This window comes from Idiotropiscis lumnitzeri, chromosome 8 (assembly GCF_059441095.1).
Source record: "Idiotropiscis lumnitzeri isolate Australia: NSW breed Sydney's pygmy pipehorse chromosome 8, RoL_Ilum_1.0, whole genome shotgun sequence".
Lineage (NCBI taxonomy): Eukaryota > Metazoa > Chordata > Actinopteri > Syngnathiformes > Syngnathidae > Idiotropiscis > Idiotropiscis lumnitzeri.
The window spans coordinates 10,288,450-10,303,999 of record NC_142398.1 but is presented as its reverse complement, the minus strand read 5'-3'; the positions used below and the strand labels follow the sequence as shown (position 1 = coordinate 10,303,999).

Sequence of the window (15,550 nt, the reverse complement as noted above, 5' to 3'; positions counted from 1 at the left end):
ATTATAATTATTATTATTATTATGATTATTATATTTTGTTTATTTTTTTTTAGAAAAATGTCACGGCACACCACTAAAACGAAATGTCACAAAAATTGCAGTAGGCTACAGAAAAGTGAAACAATCACCTCTCCTCAATTTTCTCACATTCCAATTAAATATCTTTATTTTTCAGATTCAGAAAGCTTCAGACCAGTGATTGAGGATCTTCTGGGGTCTGTCCACATTTAGGCCAGTGATTAAGTATCGTTGACCTGACATGCGCTTGATTGATTTACCTTGATGCACTTCTTGATACGAAATATTTTATTTGTGGGACTGTGCAGCATAAGACAAATTGTATAAAAAAGTTAGGATTTGTAAGGTCTGCAAAATACAGGAGTGCTCTTGCAGGATGGGGCTAATTGTTGCTGCAGGGGGTGGGCCACAATTTTTCATCAGTGCTACTTGGGGGCCACGCAGACCCATGCAACTCCTAACCACGTTATTTTAAATCGGACAAAATATCTGCCCTTAATATATCTAATTTATCAAAGGGTCCGAAACAAACAACAAAATAACCACAGTTTATTCTCCCATGCAAAGAGCTCTCTTGCATAAAAATTCTTATTCAAAGATGGCACAAAACTGCTGAACACAAAACCAACATTAAGTGCAAGAACCTTTTTGTTTTTCACAAAGATCAACACACTCAATTTGTTTTTATTATTGAGTACTATATTTGTCCTGCAAATCCCCGCAAAATTATTAAACCAAGTCACATTGTGGTATCGGACAGTATAAAGAACGAGCGTGTGAACCCAACTAAGACATGCTTGCCATCTAGTTGTGATTGGTAGTATTACAACTTAAAACAACAGTCGATCCCTGCATATTTGCAGTTCTGCACCTGCAGATTTGCATATTCGACAACAACAACCACAAAGAAAGCAGTAACAACATAAGGTACAAGACATTTTTATTCAAGGTCTTGAGTGATAACTTAGTTAGGCATTGCCACAAACAAATATTTTTATTATTATTAGTTCATTTCAACGTCATCATCCATCCATCCCTCCATTATCTGAGTCGTTTCTCCTCACGAGGGTCGCGGGTGTGCTGTAGCCTATCCTATCTATCTTTTTACATTCCAGTATTTTCCTCGAGGAGAAATTTTATTATAGCAACAAAGCGTATTCCTTACATATGGATTTGTAATTTATTTATTTATTCATACAAATTCTGCTAATTGTAAGACAAAGTGTTTGGGTCTTCATGTCAGTTGACATTTCATCTACTCAAGAATATTTTGAAGAAGAGCGTTTACAACAAGCGTAAACTCTTTAAATTTAACTAGAGAGGATTTTGTTTTCATTTTTTTTCATAACAAGAAATATTACAATACAATACAACAATGCAACTTCATCTATTTCGCGCATTTCCATTACTTTCAACTAAATCCGAAATATAAATAATATCCTTCACAACTTATTGTATTTCCTTTTTTTTTTGAACGGTAATAATATTAGCAGTTTTTCAAATGATTTCTTGATTAGGACAAAAGTCATGTGCATGGCATAATTGAGTACTGACGATGACGTCAGATAAAAAAAAAGAAGAAGCGCGCGCTTCTGTACGTTGTGGTGAGTATCTTCCCCGTTACCATGACGACCAGGGGGGCTGGCCTCGACCACGTGACACAGCAGCAGGCAGAACCCACGATCCGTGCGTGCGTGTCGCGGACAGTTCGGCTGCGGTCGAACCGAGCAGAGCCGAACACCACCATCTCCTGGAACCGATTACGCATAGATAGGATGGAGCTCTCGGCGATGGGCGACCGCGTCTTCGCCGCGGAAGCCATACTGAAGCGCCGCGTCCGAAAGGTGAGCCTCCACTTGCACCACCACCTCCACGCGTGTTTTGACAGATGTTATCCGCGGGAAAGTCGTCGGTCTTCGGCTCTCTCCGGCGTCGGAGGCCTCCGACTCGCTAAGCTACATGCTAAGCTAGCCCGCCTAAGTGTTAAAGACATGGCTGCTGTTTTGAGGCCTTTGCCCGGCAGTAAAAGTGACACAAAAAGGTTCACATGTGAAAGAGTGAGGCCGACGGGAGGAGTGTTTAAAATGGGGCCCTGATTTATGCGGCAGCTAACGGTGGCTAAAGCTACGCGGCCACAGTGGGCGTACATCCCCACAGATGTCTCCTGTTAAACGTGACTTTTGTCTTTCCTCCTGCAAGATGCTTTTTACCATACATTTTCCCTCTTTATTATGGTTGACTCCTTTTTGTTGTTGTTGAGGATTTCCAGTAGTTCCTTCAACTTTGCTAGAGGCCATAAGGTCAGCAGCATCAGTCAAAAGCCTGTAAACAATACTAGGGGTGTGCTCAGGTCAAGTGTCAGGTCCATGCAGTGGACCCCCACCCCTCCTAAAAGGCCTCCAGTGACCTCTGAATGGCCTTCACTCAAAACTTTCACTGAGCTTCTTGCCACATGTGTTGGCCAAATCAGTGGTTCTCACTTTTGTTTGAATGAGGTTCATCTAACAGTTTTCACAAATTGATGCTGTATTATTTGGGAAAAAATGCATACCGACATACAGGGCCCAAGGACTACGTTCCACCCCTGCAGTTTCATGGCTCAGACTGCCCTATTGTTATGTACTACATGCTAATGAAGATATACAATTTTACCCTTATTAGAGTAGCCGTCTGAAATAATTGAATGTGCTTTCCACTGATGTTCATATAATTAAATGTGCTTACAAGATCACAAGCAGTGTTTAATTAAACAAGAAAAATTGATGAAATTAAAATTGACAAATCATAACTAAACTTTATTCATAGAGTAGTTTAAAAAAAAAAACAACCATCATTGCATACAAAGTGTTGTACTTGGAGTCAAAATCAGACATGCGGAAATAAAGAAAATTATAATGATGAATTAGTGACATAAAAACTATAAACATCACAAAACACAAAATCAATAGTCTCATGGTGATGCAAAAGCCATAGAATACAATGTTTCAAAGAGGGACCAATCGGAAACTGTACGCAACATGGGATAAGACTTTACACTCAGCAAGGCAGATCTATCAAACACTGTTTAGCCAGTCACATTTAAACTACCAACACAGCACTTCGTGTCAGCATTCTTATTTGAAGCTAATTCACACAACTTCTTGTGCACTATTTGGCGGGTTAACGCTAACTGCTCACCACACAGCAAGTGGCTTTCCTCGCATGCTTTGTTGTACAAGTAACTCAGAGTGTAATTCAGTTATGGTGGTGTTGTTTGGCATCATGTATTAAATTATGGCTATATTTGGATTTTAATTATTGTGACTTGGTGACATCCTGAGTAACAAAGGAAGTGCTGTGGCCGATCAGAATTATGTAATTAATAATCAGTACATTTGAATAAGATGGTGATAAAATATGTAAATGTCGCAAATGCACTTTATTTTCAGATTTAGAAGTAAATTAATGTGTGTGCGCATAGTCGCGTTTAGCAGCCCGGACCACCGGGAAATCTCCAGGATGTCCAGATTACCCGACTGCATATATGACTCCAACCAAAACCAATTACGCCTTCTTAGCTTTGGAGCCAATGCGACGTTTGTGACGTTGATGTATTACTTGAATCGGACATCCTTGTATGCGTTAGGAGCTTCAGTGCTTCAACATGTTTTTAAGCTAATATTAATGTGATGAAAGTGGAGTTGATCTCGACTAGTTGCCGATGAGCTGTCAATGTTTTTCTAAATCAGTACAGTGATATAAACAATGCATATGTGACCAATTCCAAGGAATGCGCCAATATGCGGTATACTCTATGTACTCACACTCATAAAAATGCTTTTATAAAATTGCAGTCAGTACCACCAGCACGTCATACTTCTGTCTTCCCTGAGCATGCGGTGTCCAGATTGACAGATAACAAACAGTTCTTCAGAAAGAGTCTCTCCCAATTGGAGTTTACAGTAAAACTAAGACATAAAAAGTGGAATTGTAAATTGTATATTCAAGGAAACGTATCTTGCAAAAGTCCTAACACAACAGAACACATGCCTTGGAAAGGCAAACAAAGAAGCGCTTGTTGTCATAATCGGTCTGAAAAAAGGGGTATTGTTGCATCTCTACTAAGAGCTATACTTAACTCATTTATTCCCAGCCGTTTTCACGAAAGGAAACCTCTCAATCACAGTGGGGTTTTTTTTCTCTTTTTTGACTGATTTTGTAACGCCTGCACAATATTGTGTTCTAAAGATAAAAACATGGAGCTATGATGCCAATAAAAAATCAATAAAAAAAAAAAAAGGCTATGACGTATAAATACGTCTTTGGGAGGCAGGGACTACAATTTTGAAAATGTAAATTTACGTCTAATGGATTGAATGAGTTAAAAAAATGACAATGTGGGAGTGTTTTGCAAAAAACACCCTCATAAAGAAATTTTCATTAATCCATTAGTCGCACATCCCTTGCTTAATGTTTGCACATCCTGCGTGTGCTTTTCTTGCAGGGGAGACTTGAATATTTGGTGAAATGGAAGGGCTGGGCAATGAAGTAAGTGCTGCTTTAACTGATCACGAGTACCATGAAGCTTTTTTTCTTTTGAAAGTCTAAATATAGATTTGTTTTAACAAGTATATTTTAAGATGTGTCCTCTTTTGATGTGTTCTTGGTGCTCATTCAGGGACAGCACCTGGGAGCCAGAAGAGAATATTCTGGATGACAGGCTCATACTCGGCTTTGAGCAAAAGTGAGTAGGTGGCATGAATTTCAAATAAGTTTTAATCCTTTTCACGCGCAAAAAATTACTATATTCCTGCAAAGGTGTTGAGAGGTGGCTTGGCGTTTGTTTCATGAATTACAGTAATACCACAACCACGGGGAAAAGAGGCATTTTTTGTTTTTAAGTGCATGACCATCCTGACTGCTAATGTGGGCACGGGCCTCATAAGAAGGAACAGACACTTTCCGAGGAACTACAATATATGTGCATATTTTGTGCTTGTGGTTTTCATATTAAACAGTGTTACTGTTTTGTTTTGTTTTCTCTCTAGGGAACGAGAGCGGGAACGGAGTGGGCCCAAAAAGCGAGGGCCGAAACCCAAAAACCTTGTGATAAAGGTAAATGAAAACGAGGCCGTGGACCACAAATGAAAGTTTGAGACAAAATAACACACATGGCACAGCACAATGAGATCCAACACAAGAAAATTTGATTTTACAAAGATAATGTTCACTTTTATTGGAACTTTCCAAGCGGTTTTCATTTACCTTACCAAAATGGTCCAGAATTTGAAGCTGCTCTCATTATGATGCCATCCAATGACAACGACCATAATAATAGTAGTGATGATGAAGTTAATTAATTAAAATGTAGCATTTTATCAAAATAAAGTCAGAATTTGATACGTGTAATATAGATTGGGTGAATTATGATGTTCGTGCCAGTGACTACATTTACATGCAGTCAATATTCAAATTTGAATGATTTTTTTTTCTGTAATATTGTAATTACAATTTAATAAGCATATTATTTTTTCAAAGTCATCTTGCAACGTATTTTTTAAATAAATCCAGGCAGTACATTAATCAACAATATCATATTTATTATATATTTTTCTGGTTTTATGTTTGGCTTATGCTGAAATAAAATGCCACTGAAACATGAATTAATATGAGAGTTGATTTATCTTCAATTGGAGTTGGTAACTAACTACAGTAAACTGTGCATTTGCAGCCAAAAAGCTGCTAAATAGTTCAATACTGGCCTGAAGATAAGTGTGTTTTTATGAAAGGCCTGGTACTATGACATGTGGTATGATCTGCAGTTAAGTAAATCAAGAGTGTCCGCCCAGAGTCTTGACAATTTTGTGCTGCTTGTCTGTGTTAATTGTAATCACATTTGTATTTTTATTCAACTATAATAATTGTTTGGTAAAATGTATAATTTTTTCCAGCCTCAGAAAAGTGAAACAAAACCCCGCCAAGTGACACCGCGCGCCGTTTCCAGCCGAGCGACTCCTTCCTCCTCCTCTTCCGTGCCTCCTCACCCCTTGGCTCCCGCATCCCCGAAGCTCAGCTCCCTGGCCGCAACACACAAGCTGAAGAAAGACATTCACCGCTGCCATCGCATGTCCCGCCGCCCCTTGCCCCGCTCGGACCCCATGGCGTCCTCATTCTCCGGGCCTGGCGGCTTCCCATCCCGCCCTCACGCCTCGCCTTTCTCCGAGACCGTGCGCATCCTCAACCGCCGCGTGAAGCCCCGCGAGGTTAAGCGCGGGCGCATAATCCTCAACCTGAAGGTAATCGACAAGCCGGGTCGCGGCGGCTCGACGAGTGGCGGCTCTCGCAGTCTCCCGGGGAGGCGCCAGAACATCCCATCCCGCAATCGCATCATCGGAAAGAAGGGAGAAGCTCCCTACCGACCTTTCCAGCCCCCGTTGAAGATGCTCGGCTTCCCCATGTACGGGAAGCCTTTCGGGCTTCAGTGTGGGGGCCCCTTGGCCTTTCACCCGCAACCGGGTTCCTGCAACGCCAGGAACACCCGTCCTACCTCGTCCCACTTGCAGGCTTCCACACCTGCTTCCTGTTCCAATGGGAACCCTAAACCCTCCCAATCTGTCCCACCTTCCAGTGAGCCGGCACAATCCAAAAATCCTGCAGAATCTCCAAATATTCCCCCATCCGCTCCCGCCAACGTCGTCGCGTCGCCCACTCTGCCGACCGGGGAGGACGCCGGCGATGCACCGGGCGCCTCCCTGCCCCAAGGCGGCGGCGGCCCGCCAGAACAAGCCAGAGTCCCCGCCGAGGGCGACCCCGACTGGCACCCGCAAATGGGACCCAGCTGCAAAGACGTGGTGGTCACCGACGTCACCACCAACTTGGTCACCGTCACAATCAAGGAGTTTCCCTCCCCCGCTTCGGGCCCCGTCTCGCCCGTCTCAGCGGACGGCGCCTCGTCCCCGCCGTTGTGCACTGCCCCTGACACACCAGAGACCTCCACACCCAAGCCATAAAAAGTCATGTGGTACCACCCCTGAATATGAGTTGCGCCTGTATAATTGAAAAAGATAAGGATGCTCACTTTTGAGGTATTAATTTAACAATACTGTAAAAATGATAGGGACGGACCCATCCGGTAAATATAAGTCAAAACCATGAGTCATTGACGCCCATCAAACTCTTCCTAAAAAAATTCCTTTAAATTCTTAAAATATTTTGTTTAAAAATAATGTTTTTATAGACAATTCGAGTTGTAAAAAAACCCAAAAAACACTGAAATTGCATTTGTCCACGCGCTAAAGACTCTCCGTTACAATCTCTCTAATCTCAACTGCTTACCTATATTCCCAAAAAGATTGTCTTTCAGTCAACTTTTACATACTGAGTTCTTGGCACAAATGTACTGTACTGCTTTTCTGTTCGGCGGTGCTTTGTCGCCATCTTCTTGGCAATATTTTTGGACAGTGATTCTCAACTGGTGCGTCGGGACCCAAAAGTAGGTCATGGAACTATTTTGGGTGGGTTGTGGACTGCTAGTAAAAAATAAAAAAAAAATGACAAATAAAAAATTGATTTGTATTCAGATTCAGAAGCTCCCTCATAGAGCATACAATATTGGCGAAGTGCCAGGAAATGTTACCGTGCTCTAGTCACCAACTACTCAGTAAATCTGTAAACAAATACATTAAAGCTCATATTTTGAATAATAAATGTCACGCCACAGCGATACAAAGTACTGACACTGCTTTTTGCCGGACCGGCCTCGACCTCGGTACCGTTCCGGCCTCGACCCTCCGGCCTTATTCATAAAAATTGTCGCCTCTCCTGTTTTTATTTTTTTGCCTTAAGTATTGGTTACTGGTATTGGCATCCTCCAAGAGTATCCGATACCTTAAAATAAGACCAGTATCTGCCCTATACCGATACCTGGTATTATTCAAACTATGGTGTGGGACAGGTTCAGGTTTTTCTTTTCATGTGGGAGTAGAATGGGATGCTATTAAAAATCTATTCTCGTGTGAGCCTCTAGTACTTGCCCATCTTGTGGCAATATGCTTTGGACCGTGTGTTAAACTCAGATGAAACTGCGTTTAAAAATGTAACGTATTGTATGTGCAGTATGTATTTTCAGAGGTTATTTTTAAATTAAAAAATGAGTTGTCGTTCTCAACCTCTGTAAAATGGGTTGCAAATTTCCAACAATGGGCAAATGCGAGTCCCAGGGTGACAACAGTTGAGAATCACTGTTTAAAGTAAGGTCATACAAACACGCATAGGTAACAATTGGTTAAAGAAAAAAAAATACACGATAACCGCAGTCATACTCATATTGTTTCTTGAATTCCTCCATGAAAGTGTTGCTCAAAACAGTGTCTCTTAAAAAAAAGTGGAGTGGACTCTAGTTATCAATGGAACTAAATTCCGCCCATCCATTGAATTGTCAAATGTATTTGAAAGTGTGGAAGTTGAATTCGATGGCAGCTACTACGTCCTACCTGCCACTTTGTCCACTTGCAAAGCTGCGATGCGTTCATGCGCACTCGGACAAACGCTCATTTGTGAAGAGTGTGAAAGAAGTCGCCTGCGAAGGAGCCTTTTAACCGTTTCCCCCCCACGCTCAACCCTGCCCCTGCCGACTTCCTCAAATGCACGTCCTTGCGATTTCGACGTGTTTCTGCACTGAATACGCTGCAGTCCAGTGAAATGAATGAAATGCACTTGACTGCGTCTCTAGACTAATGTAGTTCGTCAATGCCTTTCACTTTGAACGCGTATACCGTATACACACAAAGTACAAGCGAGTATTTATATGCACGCGCGCACGTAGTAAGCCGCATCGGTAGACTTTGTAAGTTATGGCCATCCTCGCCGCCTTTTCCCACCCCTGCTTGCCTTGATGATATCCGTGATTCCTTGAAGGTAACGACAGAACGTCTCAAGGTCTGGAAGGTCTATGACAATGGTTCAGCTTGCAAACGTCACATGGCCAAATTGAAAAAACTAAGCCGTGATTGGTCCTTACCTGAGCAACAGTGATGTCATTTTCAGTCGACAGCAAGTAGCAAAACGGCCGCCAACCGCAGATGGATAAAATCAGGTGGATTTTGCTACTTATTCATACTTGCAGGAATGCAACCATCGCTTAGATCATATTAATGTAAAAACTTTTAACTTGACTCCCCCTTTAATGACAAATTGTTATGCTGAGTCCAGACCTCCTTAGACCTTGGCACCCTGTTGTACTCCTCACGTCATACAGTATTACAAAGTTCCCCAAATGCGTTGCCTTACAGCTGCTCCGTTCACCCCAAGCCGTACTCCGGGCGACGACCGTTTTACCTCGCCTCAGTTCCGAAGAAACAAAACACTTCTGTTAGCCTGCCACAACTTAAGCATGAATATGAAGATGCAAGCTTGTTCAAAGAAAACGATGACGTCTCCTCTTGTTCTTCTGCATACTGGATGGTTTCCTTTTTTGTCAGTATTCATAGGCTCCCTCAGAGGGGTTCATTCCAAAAATGGACCACATGAAGAAACAAACGTCGTTTGAAGTTAATGATTTTTGGAATGGGCTCTTCTGAGGACCACATATCCCTGCTGTGTTTAAGTTGTGGGTAGAAGTCGTGTAGAAGTGTACCAAGGTGTTAGGTTACGAGGCGTTCTCGTCCTTTTTGTTGTCGTAGGGGGTAGCACAACTTTACTTAGTGGCCTATCTTTCTACCAAATAGGGCTTATGATTTTCTTTTTTTTTTTGTTTTTTTTAGCCTTGCTTGCCCTTTATTTTAATGGTTTCCTTATATGATTTCCAGTGATTCATTTCGCACATTTTTTTAAAGGAAGGATCCTTGTTTGATGAATTGAAAAATGTGCTTTTTAAGCCTTGTTTTATATGTACTGTATTACAACATTTTTTAAAATATGCATAATTACTTTCAATGTGATGCAATTCAATGTGGGTCTGATCCAGAAGGCTGTCTTTGTTAGCTGGTTTTTGAGTTCTGTACACGGGTGACATTGTAATGTAATGTATCTTTCAGAAGCATGTTTTCAATTGTAAAATGATATATATTCACTTGTCAAGTTACCTGTTAACTCTTGTTGCTTTCTGTGTTTTTCCTTTTTGAGGCTTTGAATTAAAAAGCTGTCAACAAGCAATTTGACTCATTTCTTAAAATACACTAGAACAACCGAAATTTGAAATAAAAAGGTCACCATCATACCTAAATACATCACAAAGCATGAACATGTTTTAAAATTTTTTTTTAAAGTCAACCAACATGGAAAATGGGCATTTTATTAAGTTATTTTATTACAATGGAGTAATGGAGTCCGTGTATAATGACGTTAACAACGGTAAAATCGAGGTTGCTCTGTCTAAGACCAAGCATTCCATATGTCAAGCATCAATACTGTTGATTTTGGAGGCCATTTGCTCTCCAGCAGTTTCCCAATATTCCACAGAGGGGCGCTGTTGGGCAGCATAAGAGAGCCACGGCGCCCTCAGCTGCATCACGAAAGCGGTTCAACGTCAAGGCGTTCTTTTCGTTATCGTTCCGACTGTTCTGCAAGGACTTCAGATGACACCAGAGGCACTCTGTCTATTTCAACACCTGCAGCGCGTGTCCTCTATTGAGAGGCAAGATGGAATTAAAGTCGTCCCCGTGGTGTCATCAGTGGCCCACTTTTGTGCAAGTGCGTGCGTGCGCATGTCATGTCGGCCACCTCTGGAGATTAAGCTGCAATCTAGGCTGCAGGTCACACCATTTATTAATGCTCGTGCCTCGCTCTAGTGGAGTACCATGAAGCCTAGTTTCGAGCTGTTAGTCATCTCAAGGTTGTCTGGTAATATATATATATATATATATATATATATATATATATATATATATATATATATATATATATATATATATGAGAAAAGGTTACAAGACTACACTATTTATGTGTGTACGTATGGGTGGCGACTTGCTTCTCCCTGTAAAAGCCGAGTAATATAATTAAATATGATAAGAGTGAAACTGTTTGTGCCCCATAATTTAATGCTCCCATCCAGTTCATTGTGCTTCTTTTGGCATGCCCTCCGTGGCCACCAGAGGGCACTATAATACTGCAGTCATGCCGACATGTCGCAATGGCACGGCCACGAAGTAATATTTTTCATTTTTTCGGAGGATAAAAATAAATGCCTTTTAGTATTGTTATACTATCCGGTTACATTTGTCCCTACGTTAACCATTAATCATAAAAGCACAACTATCAGTCCTAAACATTAGCATGTGAATTGCGTTTGGCATTATTTGTTAGCACGAAGCTAAATGGGTTTAACGTTTCACGCTTTTAAAGCTGTGTAAGATAGGCAGTATCTTGATATGAAATGATTGATTTTCAGCATAGCATATTTCCATTGCACACTAGTTTGTAAAACAACAACAAAACATCGCATTGTTTGTGTAGGGTGGTGCAAAAATACAATAAAGATGTGGTGTAGTACAACGTACAGTCTTGACAACTCTTAAGATAGCCTAATAGAACGCACAATCTAGTGGCTCATCTGCTGATGACAGCCTCACAAGGAGGTCCGCAACTCCCCAACGGCCTTTTAGAATCAGTGAAGCCTGTCTAATTCCCATCAAGTAATTGGTATATGGTAAGTCACACACCCAAGCTTGGCCTTAAGTTTATTATCATGCTGTAGCTAACACATTAGCGTTCATTTTCAACAGCATGATTCGGTTGCTTTCATTTTAATTCTGGCTCACTTTGTTAAACTTTCTCCTATATTTTCTCATCTATACTGTTTTTTTTCCCTTTGGCGTTCGACAAAACAATGCAATTGATTTATTCCCTTTCATTATGTTTGAGAACAGTGAATGTGGCCCATTAATTTTTAATGACGCCTCGCTTCCAGTTTTTCTCTAATGTCACGGATGTGTGGAGCCAAAGAAACAATGCAGATGTTGTCGACCAAGGCTAGATTGTCTGTCCACTCACGGTCCACTTTATTAGGACGCACAAACTATTGACCTTCAATACAAGAGCTGTATTAAACTTTCTACTGTTACAAAGAGGACTTTGAAAAAAAAAAATCACCATATCATACATTTTTCAAAATCTATAAGCCTTTTTACCTCTGGGCGAAAATGCAAAATGAGTTTAACACCCTAAATTTAGTTTGAAATCAACCCCACATGAATGTACAGTATTTGGAAAGAAGTGTGGGAAAGACTCTAGATCCGAACCTGGGACCTACGGACTGCAAGGCAAAAGATCTAACCACTGAGGTAACAAACTGCCTTTTCAGTGGATCTACCAAATGAAAATTCTGACATATGACTTGTTTTTTTTTTTAATTTTTATTTTTTTTTATGCTCTCTGCCACACACACATACACGCACACACAAGCATGCACGCATTGATCCATCTCTGCCTTGTTTGTTCACTCTGCTGCTGCGAGTTTACCCTGGCCAGCCTTCTGCGACTGACGCAGAGGCATACGGCTTAGCTCCTCCTCCTCCTCCTCCTCCTCTTGCACATTGTGGTTTCCATGGCAACGCACAGAGGAAAGAACAGCTTAGCAACAACACGGCGAGCATCCAGTCTGCTCTGTACTACACAGTGGGAGACTCCCTCGAAGAGAATCCTCTCCGAGTGTCACGTTTATGTTTTTCATCTCTATTATTAAGAAGATTAGTTTTTGATCTTCACGAAAATGAAGTTCATGGTGGTTCTGGTGGGCGCCGGCACGCTGGCTTTCCTCGGCGCGGTCATCTGTATCTTTGCCAGCGTTTATCCCCGCAAACGTGCCGCGGCTCTGGCAGACAACGGTACCCTGACGTCAGAGACGCTCCTCGAGCCTCTGGAGCGGCCCGGCGCGGTGGCTCACGCTGGTCCGCTCGGTGCTCTGCACGGCGCCGACTCCTACGGTGGAGGGGACGGGCTCGGCTTGGGGCTCCCCACGCTGAACGAGCTCGACCTCGGGGAGGAGACCGGACGAGGCTCAGCCAAGGTGTTCAGCTACAGCCGACTCATCTGCACGCCGGTTCCGCTCGGGGACTGTAAGGGGAAAGAAGCAGGGCAGCAGCCGCTGGCGGATGACCCTCTCGCCGACGAGGAGTGGACGTTCCTCCGCACCACTGCGGAGGAGCTCCGGCAGATGGTTATGCAGCAAAACGACCAGATCCTCATGGACCAAAGGACCATCCGAGAGCTGACGGGCAAGCTGAGTGAGTGCGAGAGCGGCCTGGAGGAGGAGGACGGCGGGAGGCCAGGACCTGAGCGGAGCATCGGGGTCTGGAGCGGCAACCGGCGGGTCATGGCCGGGGACGATGTCAGCTCCTCGGCTGCCTCACAGCTGCAGACGGCCCGCGCCGTGGAGGAGCTGGCCCGGGCCATCATGGATCTGAAGGATCGAATTGAGAAGCTGGAGGTAAATGCAGATTGTTATTGTTGTTCTAGAACGCAAACCCAAAAAAGGAATTATTTATATTGTCTTGTCTGAAATAATAAACCCTTGCTAGTCTAATAGAAGGGCTGGGTGATGGAATAAATAATAATCAGGATTAGTTTGATCGATATTGAAAGCACGCTTAATAAACACGATTATTCATTGAGTTCAAAACCTACTTATTCAACTACCAAGCTTCAACTTCAAATACAATTAGAAAGAACAACCAGTTTTTCTTTAATTAATTTTTTAAATAAATTTTTTATAGATTGTGAGAAGCCAAAATTGCAAACAATTGAATTTAGATTAATTGCTGAGCCTTACCATCATAAATGCATAAATCAGTTTTACCTTACTGTCGTAATCAAAAATTTATTTTATTTTATTTTTGTCTGTGTGGATTATTAGTCATTCAGATGATTATCTACAACTGTTGAATCAAGGCATGTATTTGTGTTTTTTTTTTGTTTTTTTTTGCTTTCCCAAAACGTTAAAAAATGTCATAGGCAGTTATGTTAATGGGCTGACGATCCGACAATTTTTTCTCAATACATTTAACATGTTACAAAGAGGATTTCAGTGTTTACGAAATATTTTCCCAAGAATGATTATGAGTATAATAAATTTTACAAAACATTAAAATAACTGCAAAGGTTATTTTACGAAATCCGATAAATGTTCAATATAGTTCAGTTTGTTATTGCAATTTGATGTCATACAGTGTGATGTAAAATAATGTAGTTCTGCACTGCTACAAGCTACTACCAGGATTATTAACAGCCACCTTATCATTTGGTTAAATAACTGTCAAAAAAAAGGGCATTACCTAATTTGGAAAAGCAACATCTTCGCATTGGGCCACATTCGATTTTACAAGTCGTACAGTGCCGTGCCCTCTAGTTTTTAGTGATGCAACAGAACATTTTATCAGTGTGGATCATGAATAATTCTGTTGCTTTTTTCAACATAGAAGTGCCTTAAGTTTAGTGAGTTTCATTCAAAATAATGGTAATGATAACATATACGTATGTATAGGATTTATATATATCTATATATATATATATATATTACAGCTCCATCTGTATGTATATACTTATATATTATATACACATACACTAATATATATATGTAGGCGACTATACAATACATTTATATACACGTATAGCTCTATACTGTATATGTATATGATCAATATATTCATCTCGTTACCTATTAAATCCTGATGAATGCCCTGTATAAAAAGTGTCCGCCACCCACATCCTTCACCCCGACACGCCCCAACACTGTGACAGCAGCATTTCTCCCTGCCCTCGCTCCACATGCAGGATAGAGAGACATAAATAAAAGATGAAGCTGGCCAGGTTGAGCAGAGAAAGGTCAGCTTCTTAACAGGCTGCGTGTTTGTGTGTGTGTGTGTATGTGTTTGTGTGTGGGCTGAGTTGGAGAAAGGAGCATGCTTAGAAATAAACACTTGCAAGGTTATCCTTCTCACTGTCAATTTACATCCTGGACGCGCAGTCCTTGCCTCAGCAACTCTGTTGATATTTATTTTTCTCACTCTCTATTTCTTTGTTTCTTAGTCCGAGTTCAGGGACATGACATCCCCATTTTGTTTCAATCAGCTTTGACAAACAATAAACCTTTTGATGAGTGTCGTCTATTCTGGTGCACCGGAAAAAAATACTTGTCTAGTAATACAAGTATAATCTGCCAGGATGGCCGAGTGGTCTAAGGCGCCGCGTTCAGGACCCAGTCTCCCCAGGAGGCCTGGGTTCGAATCTTGAATTTCCCCATTGTGGGACTAATAAAGGGAATATTATTATTATTATTATGTTCTTTTCTGTTGAAATTCTGCAGGCATGCAAAACCCCCAAAGTTGAATGGCCCCAAAGGTGGTACAATTTGGACTTCAACTAAAATATCTGGAAATAACATTTCAAAAGTCAAAGAAAACTTGAACTTCAAACCACCATCATGTGAGATTAAAGCTTAATCCAACAAGCATCTAAAATAGGGGGTTGTGAAATTTTGCAGTCCAGGCACCGATACATATTTCCAAGGACTCCGTCATAATGCCTATACCATTTAAAAATATAATCACTTTCCTGTGCA

The 15,550-nt window shown here is 41.4% G+C and overlaps 2 protein-coding genes across 2 annotated transcripts in view; both read left to right on the top strand.

Moving 5' to 3' along the window:
- The first annotated feature begins 1,646 nt into the window (after window positions 1-1,646).
- Window positions 1,647-10,149, top strand: cbx6a (chromobox homolog 6a). Its single transcript, XM_088302001.1, has 5 exons — window positions 1,647-1,862; window positions 4,502-4,545; window positions 4,676-4,741; window positions 5,046-5,112; window positions 5,949-10,149. Exons 1-5 carry the CDS (start codon window positions 1,794-1,796, stop codon window positions 7,005-7,007), a joined length of 1,305 nt encoding a protein of 434 aa, XP_088158127.1. The 5' UTR covers window positions 1,647-1,793; the 3' UTR covers window positions 7,008-10,149.
- Window positions 10,150-12,531: 2,382 nt separating this feature from the next.
- nptxrb (neuronal pentraxin receptor b) overlaps window positions 12,532-15,550 on the top strand; it is a 9,229-nt gene continuing 6,210 nt past the window's right edge. Inside the window, exon 1 of the mRNA XM_088301996.1 lies at window positions 12,532-13,420. Coding sequence (XP_088158122.1) covers window positions 12,704-13,420 — 717 coding nt within the window. The 5' untranslated portion in view covers window positions 12,532-12,703. The remainder of the gene's footprint in view (window positions 13,421-15,550) is intronic.